Here is a 24,560-nt window from a genome sequence, read left to right on the forward strand (position 1 = left end):
TTCCACCTCACACTCCCTTAGGCCCGGCCTCTGCCGCCACTGGGCCTCACGTGACACCGGCTTTTCCTCCCGCCCCTTTCCCCCCGGCACGTGACCTGAGGAACGCCGCGCGGGGCGGGAACGGCCCGCCTCTTTCCCCCTTCCCCCCCCCCCCCCCCGGAAATACAACACTGAGTGCGCCTGCGCTGTGGCCGCCGGGTCCGCTATTTCTCACTCGGGTGGCTGGCCTGAGCTTTTGGTTCCGGAGTAGGACGCCTGGAGAAAGAAGCTTTTTTTAACCCTCGTTTCCTTTTCGTAAGCTTCCTCGCCCATGGATTCTAAGCTGTGACTGCTACTATAGGGAACTACGGACAGTCACTATCTCAGCTCTGTGATGTGCGTTCTCCCACTAGAAGCTTTTCTGAGCTGCCGAGGTAACCGCGCCCCCTTGGCGCGCAGCACTGCGCGTGCGCGGGGCACCACAGGCTGTGGGCTGTCACCTTGATCTCTACTGCGCATGTGTAAACGGCACTGACCGAGGAGGTGGATCTGGTCTTCCTAAGGGTAGGTGACTCCTTGCACTCCTGTCAGGTTGCGCCCAGCCCAGCTGGTGGGTGGTTTGGGCATTTCTCCCCCGCCTCAGGCGCAGTGTGCCATGCCGGCTGTAGGTCAATTCTTAAGGCAAGTATTTATGCTCCCTGAGATTGTGTGTACTCTTCTGTCAGAAAGAAACGCCCTGTTAGACTCATTTGCACTGATTTAACAAGAGGCTGCATTTTCGTTATTACTATAGTGAAATAGGACCCAGTATGTTTTTTCAAATAAAAGGGAAAAAAGATTGCAATTTCTAGCAACGTTGCTAGAGAAAGAAATACATTGCTTTTCTGCAGTCCCACATTGTCACTCACTGAAATACTTGCCCCCTCGTTTCCAGTCGGGCGGTATCTTTCCTTATCAGACTTTGAGTTTTTCATTTCCTCCACCCACTGTTTATCTTATACTACTCAGCTATCTTGAATATGATATACAGTTGTGGCCAAACATCTAAATATTTTCTGTTAATGCACAAGCAATGGTGTTGGCAATATGCATAATTAATCCTTAGGTCTACCAACAGAGTTGCTCATGAAAGTATTCTTTTCAAGGCAATTAAAAAGCATTGGAATGGAAAGAAAATGCTGTAGGCGTCCTGGGTTATGTTCCTCAACGATGTATACATTCCTACTGGGTGCTGTATTCATTGCTTTAAGTTCAAGTCGGATCTTACTGGTAAAATATTCTGCCAATGAAGGTAAGTTCTGATGTGGTATATGTATGGAGAACTTAATACACTTGATCTTTTCTATCTTTGGATTCTTTGTGTATAAAATAAAACTAATAGTACCTTATGGAAGACTTTGCTTCATATGAATGATAGCGCATGTTTAGTATTTAGCTGTTTCTTTCTCTACAAGAAAAATATTGACACTGATTGAAGTTTGTGTCAGTTAAGTACAAAATCAAACCCTTTGTACAGAACATGTACCTGATTTTTACTTCATTCAGCAGGTGTTTCTGGACAATTGTTTAATTGTAGTGAATTGTATAATTGTAGCTTATTTGAAACTAGGAAGATATAGTCACTTGACATTTGTGAGGTATTATTATAATTATTTTATGTAGAACACTACAGATTATAAGGTTTTGTAGGTATGTACTCAAAAAATTTTTTTAATCTAAGAATTTATGCAAATATTTCACTTCCACAAACTATTGAATACTTTCCGTTCATTACAATACATAAAATCATTACATCATTACCTGGACTGATGGTCTTCTTTGGGAGCCATATGTATATATAAGCCCAACTTTAGTTGATATTTATCTTTAAAACTCTAGGTTAAATATTATTAGTAGGGTTCAAAATGCCTAAGGATAGGCCTTTCCCTAAGAATTCATAGGTTTTATTAGGAGAGACATGTACACATATTATGAAAATATTCTTAATAAATGCAGTATTGGAAATATGTTGTGAGAAAGGCTGTCGTTTCTATCAAAATTGGTTGCTCAAAAGCTCCTTTAGGCATTGTGGCTTGGCTCTCGCTGATTATTCTGCTGACATTAGATGGCAGCAAGGATTGAAAGCGAAAGAGGAACTGCTTTGGAATGAGGAAGAATTTTTGAAATGGAAGGTTTTATCTTAAGTTGTACTAAGATGGAATTAAGACACCACTTTGGTTGTTTAAGAAATAGCAGAGGGTGTGGATGTGTTTTGAGATTGCTTTTGTATTGTTAATCTTTTAGTGGTTGCCTTATGTAAATCTATCTTAACCCGCCAATCACAAGCAGATTGTGAACCAGAGCTCAACCAATTGGAGCAGAGGGTGAAGGCCTGCTGCATTAGGGATAAATAGGGAACTGCTTGCCTGATCAGTGAGCTTGCCAGATTTTTGGCTTCATCCCAGAAGTAAATTTTTCCTTGCTGAAACAGTCCTTCATTTTCAATTCTTTAGTTGCACTTGGAGAATATATTTATAACAATGTCAAAGCCAGGTGCTGGTAGCTCACACCTGAAATTCTAGCTACTTTGGAGTCAGATCTGAGTATCACAGTTTGAAGCCAACCTGACAGGGAAGTCCCAAGACCCTTATTTCCAGACTCTTCTCTCCAATTAACTACATTATTACAGTAATGGAGGTATGTTTCAAGTGATAGCTCCTTAGCCTGGAGCAAAAAAGCTCAGGGACCATACCTGCAGTAAAGGAAAAGGGAATTTATTCTGTTTCAGACAGACTGTGCAGTATAAATGTATTAGGGAGTACTTCCCTGGTTTCTGTCAGTTGATACACAAAAATACCAAAATGCCATATAGATGGGGTTTATTTTTAGAGGTTCATATGCTATGTTAAAGAGCTGAGATTTTATTTTCTATTCCTAGAGTCTAGGAGATAAGCTGTACTGGAAGGATTACAAACAGTTGAAATTAACCTGGAAAAGAATGTCAGAAAGAACCAATGAAAAGCAAGAATGAGTTAACATTGACAAGGATTTAGAAGTTGTAACCTAAGCCCTGCGTCCTTGTGTACATGTACACATACTAGTTTGCCTGTATAACACCAAAGATAATGAAAAGTCTCATCTGAGGATAACAAACTGACTTGAGTTTGCCTTTGTGCCAAGAAAAGAGAGGAGGTATTTGAACTAGACTTTAAATTATGGAGAAAATTGAACAAGCAAATATTAAATCCAGGTAGACAGTTGTTAAGTGCCTACACCTGCAAAGTGCAGAAGACTGTAAGGTATATTAAATAATAGATTTCATTAGGTAGCTGATGAATTGATACCACGTGGTATTCAGGCACTGCTTCCCACTGTGCATGGAAGAGAAGAATGGTGGAAAGAGGCGACCCACCCCAGGGCCAGGACTTATCTAGGCCAGGGACAGGAAGAGCTTTGGCCAGGTGGGAGAAAGGTGTGGCCACACTGGATCCAGAGGTGGCCCAGGATGTGACCTAGCAAGAGGGGGAGGTGACTGCTTCCAGGTGTACCAGTTACCTAGGTGGAAACTTAGCCAAAAGGTAGGGATGTGGGTGCACTGGGCCTGAATAACCCAGGGCAGACCTTACAGAGATCAAATTTTCAACCTGTGAAGGTGACCAACATGACTGTTTTCTTATTAGGAGCTTACATTTCTAAGAGTATGACATACATAAAAAGTTATAGTACAGTATGCCAAGTGTGGTGACAGAGGTTTACAGATAGTACATCAAGAACAAACTTGGTTCTGCATAGATTCAGAAGTTCAAGGGACACTTCAGAGAAGTGGAAGTGTGTAGAAAGAGAATTTGATGTCAAGTAGGCATTTATAGTTGACCGGTTTGCATTTTAATTCAACTAGGAGAAACAAAAAGATGCCTGAAAAGAATACCTAATAAAGCTCATATATGTCCTTGGTAAATATAATAAAGTAAGTTGTTCATTAACGTTTAGAAATGATAGAGGTAATAATTAGCACCAAGGCATGCTAGCTAAACCTCATTTCTTGATTCAGTAGGTTTGTTAGGGCATAGCTTCATAGCTTATTAATGGGCACAAATAGCCTAGAAACCTTAGAAATACTTCAGTCAGTTGCCTCTTGCCTAAAGTAGCTTTTTTCCTTTGTTCCAGTTTACCATGTATCCCATAGTATTAAAGAATATTAATATTTTCTGTGTAAATCATGATACGAAACAGATTGGAAAATTCTGAGTTAAAGAAATGTCTTAGTCAAGATCTGGTGGCTCACACCTGTAACCCTAGTCACTCAGGAGACTGAGATCCAGAAGATCAAGGTTCTAAGCCAGCCTTGCAGAAAAGTCCAGGAGACTCCATCTCAAACAAAACACACATACACACACTTACTCACAAATAATCAAAAACACAAAAGGATGGCCTGGAGCATGGCTCAAGTGATAAACTTTCAGCTAAGCAAGCCCCAGAGCCCTGAGTTCACACCCTGGCACTGCCCTCTACACACACACAAACAATTCAGCAGGAAAATTCATAACCATTGGATAAGTCAAACACTAAGTCATATTAATATTCCGTCTAAAAGGCAGAGCTTTTTTGGCTTTCACTCCTAGTCTGTTCAACATAACGTAAGAGTAACACAAAGGAAAACATGAGACTTGTTTACCAAATTCAAGGATAATAAAAAATTGAAGACAATAAGGGATCCAATAAATAAATGGATGCAAGTATTCAGAAAAGCTGTGTCAGCTGGAAAAAGTTTAATGGAACTAGGAATTAAATCCACCTTTTAAGTTTAACAACTATTAACTATATATAAGTAGAAGTAGAATACAATTTATAGTTAAGAAATCTTGGTTGCATTTCAGAGAACAAGTATGACTATCTTCCAACTACTGTGAATGTGTGCTCAGAACTGGTGAAGCTAGTTTTCTGTGCGCTGGTGTCCCTCTGTGTTATAAAGAAAGGTGAGTCTTGGAATAATATTCAATGCTAGCTAAAAAAAAAAAAAAAATCACATAATCCAGAAACTTTCAAACTAAAGTCAATTTTATGTATGACATGCATATATAGAGACACACACACTCACAAGAGAAATAAACTCAAAGAGAATATTATGCAGAGCAGTGTTGAAAGGGCTGTGTTAGCACAGTAACTCTCTATCCTGCCCATTAATCTACTTCCACGTTTCCTCCTGTGGTGATTTTAGCACAGCAAGTTTTCATATACTTGCAGGATTTTCTAAATCCCTCTGCTGTCTATCTTGATAGGTTTTGTGTTGCAGAGTGGCTCATTTCCTTAGGGAAGGCAGCAACAGCTTAGTGTGTTCTGCTGGAGTCAGAATGTGATCTGAGATGCTTGTTCAGGAAGATGGCTTTCATACTCAAGGGTTTCACTCTGGACAGAGTTTCTAATTAATAGAATGCATTTCTTCATTTCATGCAACTTGCTCATTACTTGCAGGGCTTCGAGTTATACTATCTTTTTTTTTTCTTTTCATATTCTCTTTGTTAGAGTATAACTTCCTAAGTCTTTGGAAATCTGCAGCTTGAATATAACTCACATTGGGATTTGTGACTATTAATTATTTCTTCTTCCACACATACAAATTTCTACTTTATTAGTTCTCTGACCTTCCCTGAAAGGAAAATTAGTAATACAAAACTTGGACTTTTTTCTATATATCCCAACTTATTGATCTCATATTGATCTTATGTGTATCCTGAGACATGGTAAATAATAACACTTAGATAACTAAATGTTACTAAAAGTGTTGCTGGCCACCAGTGATGGGACACAAAGACAGGTTAAAGAGAGTAAAGTATAGACATTCTCAGTGAAGCTCATTTGCTTATTGCTGTATTTCTCCCTTTAGAAAATCATCAAAGTAGACATTTGAGATGTGCTTCCTGGAAGGAATTCTCTCAGTTCATGAAGTGGTCCATTCCTGCTTTTCTCTATTTCCTGGATAACTTGATTGTCTTCTATGTTCTATCCTATCTCCAACCTGTAAGTAAAAATATAACTGGAGAAATAAGATTCAAGGAAAAGAACTCCAGAAGTAATTTTTTTTACTTTTATCTTTTTCCTGGGCTTCATTAGTCCCTTTTTGTCCTCACTAGTCTTGCTGAATTTTTTCCAGAATTATCACAGAATCTTGAATTACCAGCTTGCTTGCAAGATTCTTGCACTGAGCATTCTAACTGAGCTGACCTCTATGGGGAAACTGTTCATGGCCCAAGGAATCAGAAGTTTCCTCCACCCTTCATTATATAATTTTTCAGTAGTTGGCTTATAGCTATCCTCTAATCTCAGTCTTTGCATCTCAGACCTCCATGCAGACTTCCATGACTAACACAGAAATCACACATTTTGTGTGTCTCTGTTTCTTACATCTGTTGTAAATGTACTTCGTGTTTTGCATTATTTGCATAGCTTTTTCTGTTAATCTTATCATTAAACCAATAAATTCTTTGACAGTAGGAATTATATTACTCCATATAGGAAAGCCATGTATAAGTGATAATTCTGGGAATATTCTTTTCTTGGCATTCTTTGTGTGAACATGGAAAGACATATGTACTCAGAATTTAAGAGGTTGGTCTTCTGCTTTTATCTATTACTCAGTTTTGATTACACATATTCCTCCTAATATTTTATAAATGAAGGTTTCTATTGCATTTATTGACAAAATATGTGTTGTTTCTTTTAAAAAGACAGATTAAGCATTTTGATTACACATAGGAACTTTATTGGCATGATTTAAAACCTGTTAAGTACTAATCAGATCAATTTTAGAATGAGTTGAAAAGGAAAGCTCAGCAGAATACTGTTGTAGAAACAAGAGTTTGATGCTTTCCCATAATTTAGAATCTGAGTAGCTAGGAACACCCAGACTACTCTCAGCTATTGTTAATGTATCAATAAAATAGAAAAAAAATGAGCTCAAAGGCCCAGACCTTGGCTAGTTGAATACCTGAAGTTACTTTCAGCTCTGATTTTTGTTGGTAGTAACTGCTCAATCCACATAGAATGTGCCCTTTCTTAAATTCTTGTTTCTACTTTGTTTTTTAGATCTGAAAATACCTATATAATAGTACAATTATATGATGCAGTTATTATATAACTATATAATTATTATATAATTATGAGTATGGTTGTTCACATTTAATAAATATTTGTTTTATTAGATTAGCTCTAAATTAGCTCTAAATTCGCACTCCTTTCCTGCCTTCCCATTACGAAAGCCAAATTGTACTTCCTTATTTTTCTCTAATATGGATTGCTTTGTACTTCCTTCCTGATTATGTACATTACAGATATTACAAACTGTCACATGACATACTCTTAACTTCCGTGCCCAGATCTACTTCAGGAATCAGATTCAGATGCATGAATGTTGTCAAGCAAAGAGCTGATAATTGGATTAGTCTATACTATTACATGGAAAGAGTTTTAAGAATCCATCAAACCAGGCAGGCTATTCTGTTAGTTGCCCTTAATGTGAATATCACCATTTCCCACGGTTACAAGCTACTTTCCTCATCATTTCATATTTTTCTTTTAACTGGGGTTTATAAGCATTTATCTGCTGAAAAGTACACTAAGAGAACCAATTCATTGTCTCCCAGTACAAAAAAATATACAAGGTTAAGAAAGTAGAAGTGCTAAATATCTTAATTTGATCATTATATATTATATTTTATGTACTAAATTAGCTTTCTTTATAACCCACAAATATGTAAAACTGGGAGTTTATTAAAAGCATTTTTTAATTCAGTAGAAGGGATTGGGTATGGAATTCATTAGTTAAATACTTGCCTAGCATGCAGAAGACTGGGTTCAAGCCAGAGCACCACAAAAAAAGTGAACAAGAATAGAAAAACCATGTTATGCTCTTGAAATTGTTGCTCGTTTTATTGCATTTACTCTTTTAAAAAGTGCATATTAGACATGAATTCTGTTATTAATGGTTATAATTTAAAAAAAAAAAAAGCTTGAGCCAGGCAGTGGTGGCTCACACCTGTTATCCTAGCTACTCATGAGGCTGAGACTGAGTGTTGTGGTTTGAAGCCCACCCAGGCAAGAAAGTCCATGAGACTGATCTCCAATTAACCACCAGAAAGCCAGAAGTGGCACTGTGGCTGAAGTGGTAGAGTGCTTACCTCGGGCTAAAGAGCTCTGCGGCAGCACCCAGACCCTGAGTGTAAGCCCCATGACCAACAAAAAAATAAATTAAATAAATAAATGAAAGCTTGATACTCTTTATAATTTGGTTGGTTAGTTGGTTGGCTGTTTTTAGATTCAATCTTTCTGTGTAGCTCAGGCTTGTGTAGTCTTGACTTGAAATCCCCCTGCCTCAGCCTCCCAAGTGCTGGGATTACAGGTAGGAACCATCATATCTGGCTACACTTTGTAGTTTAATAAACTTAAAAGAAGAAGACAGAGTGTACTAGAACATAGGATTATTGTAAAAAAATTATTAATATTCCCAGGTCCAAATATGAGAGCAATGATAGAATTTCATACTTTCTGAACAAAACCTATACAGGTTCAGATTTATATTCTCATGTATTATGACTGAATTCACAAAAACATTTCTAAATGTCTAAAATAAGTAGAGTCATTCCAAAGAACTGTTAAGTAGAAGTGTTGTTTTTAAGTCACGTCATTCCAACTAGGAAAATTAATTTAAAGCATTAAACAAAAAGGATGCTTAAATGTCTCCCTAGACTTTCTTGCCACATGAATAAGCCTGACAATACTTCTGTTTTCTCAACCCATAGAAACAATAGTAAGTCTATAAAAGGGACCAGGAGTCCTGAGTTCCATCCCAAGACAACAACAACAGCAACATAATAATAATAATAGTTTCATAAAGCCTATGAAGTACTTTGTCACCTGTGAAAAGTGTATTTCATAAGCATGGAACTTTTCTAAACCATTAGAATTTATAAATATTTACAGATCTACATATGAATTATTTACATTGTCATTGGCTTGACTTAAACACATATTTATAAAGTCTGGTCAATAATTTGATCCTATCTGCATAAACTTGAGCAATAAAAATGAAATTTGATCCTTTAGTGAAACAGCTGCCCCAATAACTCCCTCATTTTTAACTAAGAGGGTTTGTTGTCAGGTGAACTACTAAGCTGAGAGATTCCTGAGGTCAGTACTTTGTTTGGATTGTAATACTATCTCCTGTTTCTTTCTAGGCCATGGCTGTTATCTTCTCAAATTTTAGCATTATAACAACAGCTCTTCTATTCAGGATAGTGCTCAAGTAAGTAACCTGCTATGAAAGAATATATCATATTTTAAAGTGCTACCGACTGATTTCAGATAATAGACCCAAAGTCTTGAGCCCTCAGATTTCCTAAGACCTTATTTTGTTCCTAATTGGTTTTGTGGGTTGGACACATTGTTTCACCCATATGGAAAGCAAGTCCAGTGCTAGCTTGCCTTAGTCCTCTACGATCTGATGTACAAAATGTCCACAGCATCTTATAAATACATGATTGCGTTATAATTTTTAATGAAGATTTTATGAGCTTTTCATGCACAATCTGTACAATAAAGAGAATCAAGAGATTCCTATCATAATTTAATACAGTTATACTTTGGAGATAATAGAGTGACAGCTTCTTTAATAAGCCACTTGAGCATATGACTTAAATTCTAACTAGTTAACATTATAATTAATAAATTAATAAAAGTAAGTTTTTAAACTTTTAAAATGGCTATCATTAAACCTCTCTTATTATTTCTAGGATCTTGAGTAGTACAAATGTTTTTCAAATTGACTCAACTAAAAAGCAAAGACCAAAGTATCTTAAGACAGAAAAGAATGGTAATATAGAAACCTAGAGATTTAATCCCAGTTTAATTTGCTAGTCAATAATATTGACAAAAAATAAATAAAATTAACTTTTTGTTTCATTTGTTATGCTTGTTTTCTTTTAATTTTACAATCCCTTTAAATTTCTTATTTTTTACTGTGCTACTGTGGGGAAACATTTCATTGTTAATGTGAGAGATTGCAAACTAAACAGTGTACTTAGTACAGTTTAAATGTTAAAATAACATTGAAAATGTGCTTAATTCATCATGTTTGCTTTAGCTTTGAATTACAAAAGTAATTCTTTAACAATTTGAAAATACTTTGAAACCCTTAAAATCAATGTGAAATTCATTTTACAGGATAAAAAAATTCACTCCTAAGAAAATGTACACAAACAAAAATATCTTATATTGATTCCTCTAATAAATTTAGAGACACATATCCATGATAATAAAAGAAAATTAGGTTTACTTGGAACTTCAGTTAGGCTTCAGTTAGGTGAGGCAGCCAAGTAAACTGCAGAATAAACTCTGACATGCTGATTTGACAGAGTAATTTATTAAACTTCATATCCTTTTGTGAAAGTCCATCATGTTTAGCCTAATCCTTAATAATTGTTCTCTTCCTAGGAATATTACCTTGAATAAGCAGTTTGCAGTAACTAGTTTTATTTAAGGGTCAGTTTCTTTATTCTCAATGTCAAAATTAATGGAAAATCTATGCCTTCCAGAAATGAAAATTTACCAAAGGCACTACATTGTATTGTTATTGCCTCATTTGCCTGTCACGTGCAATAATTGATTACATAGCTTTTAAAAACTGAATATCCACCTTATCTCTATTTCTTCTTTCCAGTCTTCTTGCCTTCTCCTACCCAATATGTTCCTGTGTCCCAGTGTACCTTCAGAAATTGAAATGATAAATTCAGTTTTTTACCTCGTGGCACATAGCTATGCTATCCCCATTTCTGAGTTCTATTTGTTTGAAAATAACATACATGATAACTCATGACAGTGTACACAGGTATGCTGCTATCTGAGGTCATGTGCATATTACTGGTTTCAAAGAAAATATATAGAATGATTGGTGAAATCAGGCACATTTTCTTTTATGCTTTAAGAAATCTTATAATTAATCTTTAAAGATGTGATTGCCTGGGAGGAAGATATACAAACCATAACGCAAATCTTTCTCTGACATTTTCTTTTCTTTTTTGAGGGAGGGAGGGTCTGGTCGTGGGGCCTGAACTCTGGGCCTGGGCACTGCCCCTCAGCTCTTCAGCTCAAGGCTAGCACTCTACCACTTGAGCCACAGCGCCACTTCCGGCTTTTTTCTTTTTGCTTATGTGGTGCTGAGGAATCGAACCCAGAGCCTCAGGCATGCAAGGCAAACCCTCTACCACTGAGCCACCTTCCTAGCCCTCTCTGACATTTTCATAAGGAAGTTACTTAAGCTCCCATGATAAGAAAAGTCTTACAGCTTCTGATTCTCATCTGTAACTTTACACTTATGCCTGTGCGTTTATTATTCTCTTTTCTTAGCTTTTCACACCTTTACCTGAGTAATTGTCTGCAAACATCAAGGTTTTGCTCTCCCTGGATGCCTTGCAGAATTCTCTGAGAAATGCTCTTCTCTGTTAACATCATGCTTTCCTGTTGCCTTTGCATAAGTAGATTCTTTCCTCCTGGATATATAACCAGCTTCCTCATCACATGGCAAACTTTAGTTTATTTTTCATCTTTCAGCTTCTGTCATTTTGCCTTGGAAGAAATAAACTTGACTTGCAAGTTCAAATGTTCCTCTGTCACTATTAAAGTATAAATTCCTCTGGAGGGAGATAAGTCTTCTTAATCTCCCAAGTAAGCAGCACATAGCTGCTGAACCAAATGAGTCAGCAAAATTGAATAATATTGTGTCTTCTATATCTCACAAGTTTGTTATTGGGCTCAAGAAAGAAAGAAAGCACAGTTAGAGCTCTGTGAACTGAACACAAGTGAACACTGCCCCAAGTAGCAGTTACTATCCTTGCAGATGGTTGTATAATGCACGTAGCTAGCTTTTTCAAAGATTCTAATGATCATGAATACCGTTGAGAGATTTGATCTTTCTAGGGAGAAATTCACCTAGATGTAAGATTTTCTGGAGCTCATCTATATTCTTTGTGTTCCTTGGGAAACTAAACTGAGAACCAGTATAATAAATAACACCAACAGGTTTTCTTTGAGCTTGAACTATGGAGAGTACTGGTAACTACTAGATTCAGTTTATTCAACCAAGTACTCAAGTTTCTGAATTTTCAAGTGGCAAAGGGAGAGAGAACAGAAGTAAGATGTTGTTTTTCATCTTTGGACAGGCGGCATCTAAGCTGGATACAATGGGCTTCCCTTCTGATTCTGTTTTTGTCTATTGTGGCCCTAACTACTGGGACTAAAACTTCACACAATAACCTGACAGGCCATGGATTTCATCATGATGCCTTTTTCAGCCCATCCAATTCCTGTCTTCATTTCCAAAACGAATGTTCCAGGGAAGATAATTGCACAACAAAGGAGTGGACTTTTCCTGAAGCTAAGTGGAACACTACAGCCAGAGTTTTCGGTCACATCCGTTTAGGCTTGGGCCATGTTCTCATTATAGTACAGTGCTTTATGTCTTCAATGGCCAATATCTACAATGAAAAGATACTGAAGGAAGGGAACCAGCTCACTGAAAGCATCTTCATACAGAACAGCAAACTCTATTTCTTTGGCATTGTTTTTAATGGGCTGACATTGGGCCTGCAGAGCAGCAACCGGGATCAAATTAAGAACTGTGGGTTTTTTTATGGCCACAATGCATTTTCAATAGCCCTTATTTTTGTAACTGCATTCCAGGGCCTTGCAGTGGCTTTCATCCTGAAGTTTCTGGATAACATGTTCCATGTCTTGATGGCCCAGGTCACCACTGTCATCATCACAGCAGTGTCTGTCCTGGTCTTTGACTTCAAGCCCTCCCTGGAGTTTTTCTTGGAAGCCCCATCTGCCCTTCTCTCCATATTTATTTATAATGCCAGCAAGTCTCAAAGTCTAGAGTATGCACCTAGGCAAGAAAGGATCCGAGATCTAAGTGGCAATCTTTGGGAGCGTTCCAGTGGGGTAAGTTTCCGAGGCGATTCCATTTTGCTTGCACTTCACAAATTCAAAATATAGCTAGTTAAGAAGAAAAAATTCATCATTGGTTTGTCAAAAACAATGTGTATCTGTGACTTAAAAAAAATGAATCAGTAGGCATTCACTAGACTTGTATTGTTTGTCAAATCATCTCATTTTGCTTACAATATTACAACATCTGTCAGGCAGAGAGAAAGTTGAAACCATAGTCTTCCCAGCATGCAATATCTTAATTGGACCAGAATATTACAAAAGTCACAGACCTAAAAAAGACCTCACTGCTAATCTTGTCATGTCTTCCTAGTTTTATGATTAAAGAAACAGGCTAAAAATGGATAAATAAGTGAAAAACCAGTGGTGGATTTAAGAGATCTAACTCCTTGTTCCTTGCTGTATTGCATAATAGTTGGAAAAATAAGCCAAGTTCCTCAGAGAAGTAGATCTTTTACATTGGTAAATCTTCTTAAATGGAAAACCTGGTTTTTTAATCCTCCCTGAAGTTACAGAATTTACTTTACCATGAAGATAGTTTTCAAGAGGATGCCTCTAAGTGGTAGAATCCTATTTTCTGGGGAGATGATTATGCAATTATTTTGACTATGTCAGTTATAATTGTTGAATATAATTCAAGTTAAAAAAAGGAATGGATTATCTTACATAGCTTTAGATTTACAGTTTTCCTAAAAACACACAAGATGAATTGTGCTATGCAGTGTTTCTCATTTTACTCTTCAGGCCTCCACTAGATGTCACATCTCTGAGATAGTAATACAGCAGATTAAGGGGGAATAAATATAAGCTTGTGTCCCAAACTCCCCAGTCTCAGCCAGATTGTCCACTCAGAAGTCTGCTCTTTTCCAGGGACTGATAATGCTATTTACTTTAACTTGTAAGTAAAATCACTTTAGGTACAAGGCCTAGCTTCTATCCCATTCTCCACCCTTGGATTATTTCCCCTCAAGACCAGCAGGTGGTGCTCCTAGGTTAACATTCATGTGGCTTACTGAACTTGAGGAACTGAGTTGAATACCTTTCACTTTTTAATCATCTCATTTTGCTTCAGAAGTTAATTTTCCAAGTATTTAATTTGAACAGATTCATATTTGCAGTTTAATGAAATAAGACTCATGACTTAATGAATATGGTTCTTTGTATATTTTTTTTTACATTTCTTTTTTTTGAGTCCAGTCATGGGCCTGAACCCTGGGCCTGGGCACTGTCCCTCAGCTCTATAGCTCAAGGCTAGTGCTCTCCCACTTGGAGCCACAGCGCCACTTCCGGCTTGTTTTTTTTTTTCCGCTTATGTGGTGCTGAGGAATTGAATCCACGGCCTCATGCATGCAAAGCAAGCGCTCTACCACTGAGCCATCTCCCCGGCCCTCTTGCTTTGTATATTAAGAAAGCCTTCCTCATAGTAATGATTCAAAATACAGTACTTCTAGGCTAGGCACAGGGGCTCACAGCTGTAATCCAAGCTGGTCTAGAGGTGTAGATCAGAAAGATTGCATTTCAAAGCCAGCCAGGGCAAAAAGTTAGTGAAACCCTGCCTCTCAGTCCTCTCATCCCAGTGAGGTAGGAGGCATAGCTAAAGGACTAGATATATAGTTAAGTGGTAGAACACTTGCCTAGTTTGAGGTCCTGAGTATAAACCTGAGTAATACAAAATAAACAGATGCAGGGCGGCTGGATGGATAGGTGGATAGATAGATTTTTAACAAAATGCTTTTTAATTTTGTTTTAATTACTGATTTCATGTTTCCTTTTAGGATGGAGAGGAACTGGAAAGACTTACCAAACCCAAAAGTGATGAATCAGATGAAGACACTTTCTAATTAGTACCCAATTGGTTGTCAGCTCTCACCACTGTATTTTCACATTTGCAATATTTGTAATCTATCTTCTCATTTTGATAAACTAAGAATAGTCTAAAACATAACACTCTTTGCATATACTTAAACACTCCCTAAGGGTTCTATCTCCAAAAGTGAGAGATTTCTAAGAATTGATGTAGAAACAATAACATAGAGACTATATTAATAGCTCACGACAACAATGCAAATTTTCATATTATGCCCTTCAAGGTTCCAAAAAACTTTTGAGTTATCATGTTAGACCCTATAAATAGAGAGATCACTTCCCCAGATATTTATGATTATGCCATGCTGAGCTGCATGTCATAGTCTCCCCTTAGTTATTATTGTAAATATTATCCCTCAAAAATTTTGTTTCCTAGAGATAGTCTTGTTGCCATTAAAAAGCATGAGACTCTAAAAAATTGTCTCAAGGATGTATCTGGTAGTGGTGTAGATTTGGAATAACGTAGTCTGTAGTCAATCAATGTTTTGCTTAAAAAGCAGTTTTTGAAAAACAAAATTTGAGAATTTTCATTTTTAGGAATTTATGAAAATTTTTCTTTTTAATGATTATCTTTTTATATTGTGTATACAGATAAGCTTTATTTATATGAAAGTTCCCAAGTCATCACAATTACCATTATATTTTAAGGCATTGTAGGGATTTTTTTTCCCTATTTAACTTGTTACTTTTTAAAGAACTGTACATAAAAAGGTATTTTATTAGTTGTGAATTAAATCTGTGACTGTTAAATACCTTTATTTATTTTATAACTATGAGTCAAGACACTGGCTTTGGAATCACACCAGATTGTCAGTAAGACTAATGTCTGAGTTGCTTCACAAAGAGTCTTTTTGTAACTAGATGTTAACTTTTAACATGAGTATTATTACTATAAAAGTAGGAAAGCCGGTAATCAGTAAGTCAGTTACTCTAGTAGTTCATCCTCAGTGCATGGTATTTTTCAAGATATTTTTGCATGCAGCCAATTGATTCTTATTGACTCTTACCAGTCCAGCAGTCAGGTTGATAGATAATTCAAAAGTGAAAAAATAGTGACTTGTTCCAGGTCAAACAGCTGGATAATGATGGAAAAAATAAGCTTTCACTGACTTGTTTGTTTACCAAGTCTTATACTGTAAACATGAATTACAAGACGTCATGCAGCATACACATTCCTCCTTTCTTCAAGTTTTTATGACTTTTGTATATAATATTGTTATATAATCTGTGATGTGCAAAATAATATGAATGATGATAGTAAGTTCATAATTAAAATTATTAAATTCATAGCCTGTGTCACTACTCTGTCCTATAAGGTAAGATGTGGAATACTTTTAATTTCCAAAAATGCAAAAACCTGAACACTTCTTTGTTTTTGGGGGGGGGGGGGTCCGGTCGTGGTGCCTGAATTCTGGGCCTGGGCGCTGTCCCTCAGCTCTTCAGCTCAAGACTAACGCTCTTCCACATGAGCCACAGCGCCACTTACGGCTTTTTTCTTTTTTTGCTTCTGTGGTGCTGAGGAATCAAACCCAGGGCCTCAGGCATGCAAGGCAAGCGCTCTACCACTGAGCCACCTTCCCAGCCCGTGAACACTTTTTAAAACTTGCAATGTGGGGCTAGGAAGGTGGCTCAGTGGTAGAGTGCTTGCCTTGCATGCATGAGGCCCTGAGTTCAATTGCTCAGCACCACATAAGCAGAAAAAGCCAGAAGTGGCCCTGTGGCTCAAGTGGTAAAGTGCTAACCTTGAGCTGAAGAGGTGAGGGACAGTGCCCAGGCCTAGAGTTCAGGCCCCATGACTGACCAAAAAAAAATAAAGCTTGCAATAGATCTTGTTTTTTTGTTTTTTGTCAGTCATGGAGCCTGAACTCTGGGGCTTGGTGCTGTCTCTGAGCTCTTCAGTTCAAGGCTAGCGTTCTACCATTTGAGCCATAGTGCCACTTCCAGCTTTTTCTGCTTATGTGGTGCTAAGGAATAGAACCTAAGGCCTCATACATGCAAGGAAAGCGCTCTACCACTGAGCCACCTTCCCAGCCCCTGGTGTAGATCTTAATATCTCAGGATATCAAAATGGCTTACCTTATCATACACATTACCACCAGAGTTATGATAATGGGAAGATTATGGCGATTTTTTTTTTGTCAGTTGTGGGGCTTTGAACTGTGGGCCTAGGTGCTGTCCTTGAGCTCTTCAGCTCAAGGCAAGCGCTCTATCACTTGAACCACAGTACCACTTCCAGTTTTCTGGTGGTTAATTGGTGATAAGAGTCTTACAGACCTTCCTGCCCAGGTTGGCTTTGTGATCCACAGATCTCAGTCTCCTGAGTAGCCACCAGTGCCTGGCTGTGGTGGTTCTTTTTAAAAATGAAAGTATAAGAGGATTTCACTTTTAGAAACATAACATATAAAACATATTTTGCCAATAGAACGGATAAAACTACAAAAATAGCAGATTTCAGTAGTGCATGGGGATGGACAGTTTTTTAATTTAGAATTACTTTTTCCCATCCTCCGTTTTTGAATTTCTTGTTATTATAAAGGTGATATACAAAGGGGTTACAGTTACATATGTTAGATAACAAGTACATTCCTTTTAGACAATGTCATGCCTTACCTAGCTCTCTCCCAGTTTTTCCCTCCTGTCCCCACCCACAGGCATAGTTCATTTTCAACATTGTGTCTACTGAGTACCACTGCTGAATTGTTCCCCCTTCGTTTCTCCCACTTGCCCTCTTAAAAAGCACTTGTTGTCCAAAGTAATGTTTACTTCTATAAACTGAGCACATCCTAAGAGATGGACATGGAGTAAAGCTGGAGGTAAAATGTGAGGCTCCATTGTGGTTGCCCTGCGATCCTTACAGGCATCACTGTTTTAAGATGGCAGACGATGTGAATGAAGGTGAAAGGTCTAGAAACCATATCCTAGAGACTCTTGGAATTAAGAGACTATAGAGTACACTTGTCATGTGAAAGAAGAAATAAACATCTTTCCTACTCAGGACAACTAACCCATAGCAACATTTAGAGGGTGATCATTTTTTTTCTTACGTTATAAAAAGGCTCTCCCAAATTTTGAACTATAGGCTAGGAAGCAGAAATGTGACTTGGAGGTAGAGGGACAGTGGCTTAGACCACAGCCCCAAATTTTCGGCCAAATAGATCCCGTTCTATAGGTTTTTAAGACCCATGTGGAGGAGACACTCAGGGCAGAAGTCCTCGACTTATAGCAGGCTCCTTTGCCCAAATCCCATTGTGGACGTCTTGTCACTTGAGGTGGACTTGATTTTGTCAAGCTTTATAATTGCTAATAATGAAGGAAATTTTTTCTCTCTTATACCTGCCCAGAAGGCTTGAGGAAGCAAGCTGATGGCCTTCCCATCTCTCTTCCTTGTACCTCTCTCCTGACTCCATCTGTGACTGCCTGCCATTCCCAAATTATATTGTTTACTGAAAGTGTTAGTGGTCAAAGCAGGGCTTCTGATATGCTAGGTAAGTACTTTACCGTAGAGCCACATTCGTAGCCCTCCAAGTTCATCTATTTGGAAAGGCTCAGCAGAGTCCACAGGACATATTCATAGAATACTTTTATTGAGAGCCAGAAGATACAGTGTAGCAAGCAGAAGAGGTCTGAGAGGTATCCTTTGTTTAAGCTTTCCAAGTCTTATTTATATTGTCTCTACTACTCCAGCATTAGCTCCCCAAATCTTAACTTTGGGAGAGCTCAAAGTAAAATGTCTGAGCAGGGTTTTTAATGCCTCTCTCTCTGACTACATAATCAACCATCCAGACTTAATCTGTTATGTCAGTTGGAAACCATCATTAACAACAACAACAATAAAAACAAAAACAAACCACCCAGGAAGTACCACAGTAATCACGTATCATAAATTCTTCTACTCTTACCTTGGCCCAAATCAAACAGCCAACATTCTGATATCCCTCAGAGATAAGAGGGAGAACTTTTTCACTCTAGCGGTAAGCCATAGCCTCCATGTGGCCTCCTTCCACCTTGTTTCTCCCTAAAATGCTTTGTAAGTTAAAAAGAAGAAAAACAATGCATAGCCTGTATAGCTGTGTCTCTTGTCTCTGGCTTCTCACCCTCAGCTGATCTTTAAGGACAGTGAACCGCCAGTGTGTTCATTATCTTTCCATTTGTCAGACTTTCCCCTGTTGGGGATTGTGAATAGGCATATGTTTTTAGAGTTTATACTGTGAGATCAAGATGGTTCCTTTTATTTAACCTTGATGACGTTTTTCCTTATGAATTCACACTTTCAGTTGGTTTTCACTTATGAATTCACACTTTCAGTTGGTTTTCACTTATGAATGAATGAATACTATTGCTATTGTCTTTCACGGACACCTGACAACTTTATAAAGCTGAAAGAAGTACAAAGTTCCCAGGAGAATCTGTGTTTGCTGGTGCTATGGTGACAAAGGTGCCCATACTGATGGTAAAACCATCGTGAGATACTTGCTCAAGTTACTCAGAGCCTGAAGGAAAGGACAGTACAAGCATTCTAGCCTCCAAATGACTGTAGAACTACCATTACTCACCATCTCTATCTGATCTCTTCCTCCTACCTTTCTCTCCTCTATAAAGACCCATTACTTATGCATGTGACTAGAAAATAGTATGAATTTAATCAATGTTTAAATTATCATATAACTTGAGTCTATCCTTCAACATAGTATTCTAGATTAAGAACCAAAATGTCAGATGGTTCTTTCTACAGACCAAGACTTCCATTTTTTCCTGACGAGGTCTTCTAAATGTAGACATGTTGACAGAATAGGGCCAACCTTTGTTCTAATCTCTCTTTCTTTGAAGACAATATATGGAAAGAAATAAACTAAAGATAGAGGACTGACAGAGACAGATTGAATGATGGTAAAGGTTACACGAGAAATTCATCACATCTCGAACATCCTTCTGGGAAAGGAAAGTGAGACTTTCAGCATCAACTGTCAAACTTCCAGAAATGATATTCCCAGGTGTTCTCTCCCTTTCCCTTCATGAATCACCTTTTGTGTTATAGCTGTCCTTGGAAAGAGCGGCACCTTTTGCTTATCAGGTACATTTGATCAGCTATAGCCATCTGAGAGCCAGAATGGGTCATGGGAAAGAGCCTAGGACAAAGAAAGGGGCCTGGAAAGAAGGAAGGGATTTTTTATAAGGAAAAAGGAAAGCCAAGAAGCATTTTCCCCAGAGTCAGTATAAGCTCCTTAAAATCACCCTGCAGCCTTAGTCCATGGACTTTTCACTTTGTAGAAGAGCTGATATTTAGACACCACAGTCTGCTCAAAGGTGCCTAGTTCACTTAAGCATCAAGATATTTTTTAAATGGTGTATATAATTAGCTAATTTGGAAACTGCTGAAGAACACGTCAGTATCTTATTACAGAGACTCTGGGATGTTTAGGATGCTCACAGTCCTATCACCTTAAATACACTTAGAAGCTCCAGTGTGACCATGAAGAAATGCTGCAGCATTCCATGTGGTAGAGGTGATGACTCCATTAAGTTGTAGGCTCAGTGGTGAACCGCTGGACAGAATTCAGTGATGCCATTTAATACCTTTGCCCATTCCATAAAATTCTAGAACTGGATTCTGCACTACCAAATCTGAGTCTTTGAAAATTTGACACAAACTCAATCACAGGAAGCCCCTGAGCTTACTCGTTTACTCCCTGAATGCAAAAAGAACTCATAAATATGAGATAGACCAGAACTTAGGTATCCATTCCAACTTCTTCAAGGTAGAGCACCTACTCTTCCCAAGTCCAGTGGCCTTAGTGTGACAACATTGACTTAAATCTGGTATCATCATTCCTATAGTATCAAGCTTCATAAAAGAACCACATAGAGAAAAGAACTATCTTAAATATTTTAAAGATATTTTAGAGAGTGCTAAGAAGTTATCTGTTCTCCATCTGCCCAGATATTTCCTGTAATCTTACTTCTTTCTCTTTTTGATGGAAGGGGGTGCTACTGGGGTTGGAACCACTTGAGCCACCTCCAGGTAAATCCTCATGTTTTTGCCAGGGTCCAGACTCAAACTATGATCTTCCTAACACCTCCCATATAGCTGGGGTCAGAGACACACATCATCACCATATCCAGCTTGTTGGTTAAGACAGAGGTCCTACTCTATTTTGCCTGTTCTGGCTTTCAACTAAGAACCTTCTTTCTGATCTGTACTTCCCCAGGTAGCTGGGATTGTAAGAATGAGCCACTGTATCTGCAAACTTTATTCTTAATCATACTTTTCATTTATCAACAAATATGAAGACTAAAGAAAAATAGACATAAATACTTATTTTTATAAATTTTTTCATGTCCAGTAATATTCATTATGTAAGAAAACACTATTTTCAGTACCATTAGTTAGCACCTGATCCCCACAACTTAGAACAATTTTTATAAATATTTTCATGTCCAGTAATATTCATTATGTAAGAAAACACTATTTTCAGTACCATTAGTTAGCACCTGATCCCCACAACTTAGAACAATTCCTTTAAATGTAAGACAATTTGAAGTGTCAGTAACAACTCATGAGTAGGGAAATGTTTGCTATTTATTTTATCTTGGAAGAACACTGCAAAAGAACACGGGGGGTGTAGACAGTATGGAAGAACTCCCTTATTGTAGCTGGCCACGTGTGGCTTTAGCAACTCAACTGCAGGGAAACAGAGTAGGGTTAAGGTTACAGATTTCTCTTCAATAAGGGTATCCATGGTGGTAACTTTCATGATGACGGTAGTCATCTTGGTAGCCATCCTGGTATCCCTGGTGGTAACTATGGTAACCATAGCCTGCATACTCATCTTCTGGGCAGCGCATCCCCAGTGACTGCTGAATGGCCATTTCCTGTCTCCGAAGTTGCATGGAGTCAATTAAGTCATACACAATCACCATGGACCACATTGGAGAAGGATACCAGGATTTGACATTTCCATCTTTTCCCACTAAAAGCATGGAGAAGTACTCTGGGCTCACTTGAAAATAATTACGTATGTCTTTCACAAGATGTGCTGGTACATCTTCCCGCTCAACAATGGAGCTCCCTGGAATACAGAATTGGAATTGTTAGTGGATTAAAGAATGGTCACTCATAAAATATTAAAGTGATAGGAAATCTCTGTAAGAATAGAGAGAAGTCTTTTATCATTAGCTCAGTCATTGAAAGAAAATCAGGTTTTTTTTTCCTACTGGATATTAAATATCCCTATTGTTCTGCAGCCTGTCAAACTAGACCTTTAATTTCATCTTGACAGGATCAACTTCTTGAAACTTTCCTAAATTATCATTATGCTGCTTATAATTCTAAGCTTATTTCCATTTAGCTTACTTCGTTGTAATTATAGCTGCCCTTTTGACTTGTTTTTTTTTTTTTAATCACAGGAAGCTTATTTTCTGTCAAACATGGAAGATACTAATTATGTGAAGAACTGGATCAATATGCCTAGCTATTATTAGGATGAAAAGAAATGGGTGAATGAGAAAGGAATGAGCTGAGATTCTGCTGGGGAGTCATCTACTCTGTCTGCTTCTGGGACAAGTGTTTCACTGTCTCATTCAAAGAGCTTGTTCATGAAAGGAAGGATTGGTTTACTTCCTAAAACTTTCAGTCAGTAGTCACTTTTTTCAGTTTCTCTGAATTTTTTTTGCTGCATTTACTCATCTGTTGAAAGTAAATAAGTGAGATAAAACCTAAGTGCTTAATAAGCTTGAAATGAGATAATATGAAAGAAAATATACCATAAGCCACTATAGACAAAAGGCATTATTTTAGTCAAGAAAACCAATACATTTGAGTGGTTTTATGGTGAAATCAGTATTAGTCCTTGCACCCCTTACTCTATACACATCCTGTGCACACAAACATGTCTCCACATTCAGATACTACACATGCAGACATACACACACTCACACATACATATATACATGCACATGCATGTATAAATAGATGCAGACATACATACACATACAGTCATACAAAAAAAAGACATATACAATGTGAAGAGTCCATGAACTTATTCTCCTGTGAGGTATACCCACCACTTCCATATAGCTTACTATTATTTAACTGAACTTAATACTAATTCATACTATTCTAAAATAGCAACATGTTACCATTAATTGGGAACAATTCCAAAACTCCTCCAACTTCTTCTCCAACTCCTAAAAGTTTCAGAATGGTTATGTGGCGTAGACCTGAGGAAAAAAATAAAGAAAAGGAAAAACCACAAAGTTAGAGGAAAATTTTTCTCTTCTCTTTCCTTTACAGTACCACAGCCTTACACAGGCTAGGCAAACGTCTGTCTTGAGTCCTGCTTCCAATCCTCTTGTCTGTTAGTCTATTTGTTTGTCTGTTTGTTTGTGGAGATATGCTATCCCTAAACTTTCTTCCTGTCTCTGTCTCACTCTGTATTCCAGTCTTTCCTCAAACTCTATGTCTTGCTGCCTTCTCCTCCTGAATGTTGGGATTACAGATTGTCAACCTGCACCATCTCATGAGGCCTTAGAAGAGAAGATTTGAGACATCTTTTGTTTCCAAGGACCTTATAACCTTGTAAATTTAAAAGGACTATAGAGCATTAAAATTAAAAAGAATATAGAGTAACCTATAGTAAAAACAATATATTTTTAAACTGCTTCCAAAAGATTATAAGTACTTCTAAAAACTGGAAAGACCAACTGGAGATCTTAAGATTAAAGCATAACATTTTTTAAGACACCAATTCTTTTAAGTGGCAAAAGGGAAAAAAAGCAAAGCCACTGAGACTTTAAAGTATCAGAGATGATCTAAGGTTAAGAATTGGTATTCTGAAATGAAAAGTTCAAGCCTGATGTTTCAATAGATTTCATGAATAACCATTTTCTCACAGAAAAGTGGTTTCCCACCCCCTCCAAACACACACATCTATGAAGACTACTAAAGAGCTAGGCATACCATTGTTTGTTGGCTTAACTGGAGGTTCTTGACACATATTAGGAAAACAAACAAGAAACACGGACCCTCCCATTCTCAGTTAAAGTTTCAGGCAAGTGGAGAAGCTCCTGTTGATATTTTTGAAAATGAAGCAAACTTGGAGGGATTGAGGAAAAAGAAAATAGGAAGACTAAGAGTCTAGTCAAGGTAACAACTTGGAACTAATAATAAGATATTGATGTTTGTTGTCTAGGTGGAAAATTAAATGGTACAATGGGAGGACTTTTTAAAATTGGACTTAAAATGAAGGCAGAATGCTATTCCCCACAAGAATGTTTGCCTTGACTCTTTTCCTACAGAAGAGACACATTCTGTTGTGAATATTGGTGAGTCATAGTTTCAAAAGGGGAAGATTGTGAAATTCATCAATCCTGGAAAAACATGACTTGTTCAGATTTCCTGTTGTTACAAAAAGAGTTTGCCTATACTGCTATGGCACCAACATTCTGCCCTGAAATTAAAAATAAAGCACCACCTACTAGCTGCTACAAAGGCATCTTTAGAAAATGAAGAAATCGTGATTACTATTATTTTTTGTGGGGGGGGGGAGGGGGCTGGGGAGGGAAAGAATGAAGAGGTTCCAGATGAACTCTTGTTAGGTTAGCCTCAAAACCAAGTTAGCCTCAAACTCATGAGCCTTAGACATCAATCTCCAATGTTCATGGACTCACAGGTATATTCCACCAAACCTAGATTTGATTTTTATATTCCTCTCATAATGTATCATTAACTGCTCTAAGAACTT

At 37.6% G+C, this 24,560-nt stretch overlaps 2 protein-coding genes across 7 annotated transcripts in view; one reads left to right on the forward strand and one right to left on the reverse strand.

Annotated features, from left to right (window-relative positions):
- Positions 1–206: 206 nt before the first annotated feature.
- Positions 207–24,560, forward strand: part of Slc35a5 (solute carrier family 35 member A5) — a 38,140-nt gene continuing 13,786 nt past the window's right edge. Inside the window, exons 1-7 of one of the 5 annotated variants that reach the window (XM_042676764.1) lie at positions 207–543; positions 1,125–1,270; positions 4,836–4,934; positions 5,843–5,976; positions 9,189–9,256; positions 12,168–12,948; positions 14,730–16,107. In XM_042676764.1, coding sequence (XP_042532698.1) covers positions 1,144–1,270; positions 4,836–4,934; positions 5,843–5,976; positions 9,189–9,256; positions 12,168–12,948; positions 14,730–14,795 — 1,275 coding nt within the window. In that variant the 5' untranslated portion in view covers positions 207–543; positions 1,125–1,143 and the 3' untranslated portion in view covers positions 14,796–16,107. Of the gene's footprint in view, positions 544–1,104; positions 1,271–4,835; positions 4,935–5,842; positions 5,977–9,188; positions 9,257–12,167; positions 12,949–14,729; positions 16,108–24,560 lie in introns of those variants that run through there. The other 4 variants (XM_042676765.1, XR_006147047.1, XM_042676763.1 and 1 more) reach the window with 4 other exon arrangements.
- Positions 21,380–24,560, reverse strand: part of Ccdc80 (coiled-coil domain containing 80) — a 35,335-nt gene continuing 32,154 nt past the window's right edge. For both annotated transcript variants that reach the window (XM_042676761.1, XM_042676762.1), the window contains 2 exons: positions 22,957–23,037; positions 21,380–21,887 (listed from right to left, as the gene is read on the reverse strand). In XM_042676761.1, the coding sequence (XP_042532695.1) occupies positions 21,541–21,887; positions 22,957–23,037 (428 nt within the window). In that variant the 3' untranslated portion in view covers positions 21,380–21,540. The remainder of the gene's footprint in view (positions 21,888–22,956; positions 23,038–24,560) is intronic.

This window comes from Dipodomys spectabilis, unplaced genomic scaffold, assembly GCF_019054845.1.
Source record: "Dipodomys spectabilis isolate Male_0828 unplaced genomic scaffold, ASM1905484v1 ptg000032l, whole genome shotgun sequence".
NCBI classification, from domain to species: domain Eukaryota; kingdom Metazoa; phylum Chordata; class Mammalia; order Rodentia; family Heteromyidae; genus Dipodomys; species Dipodomys spectabilis.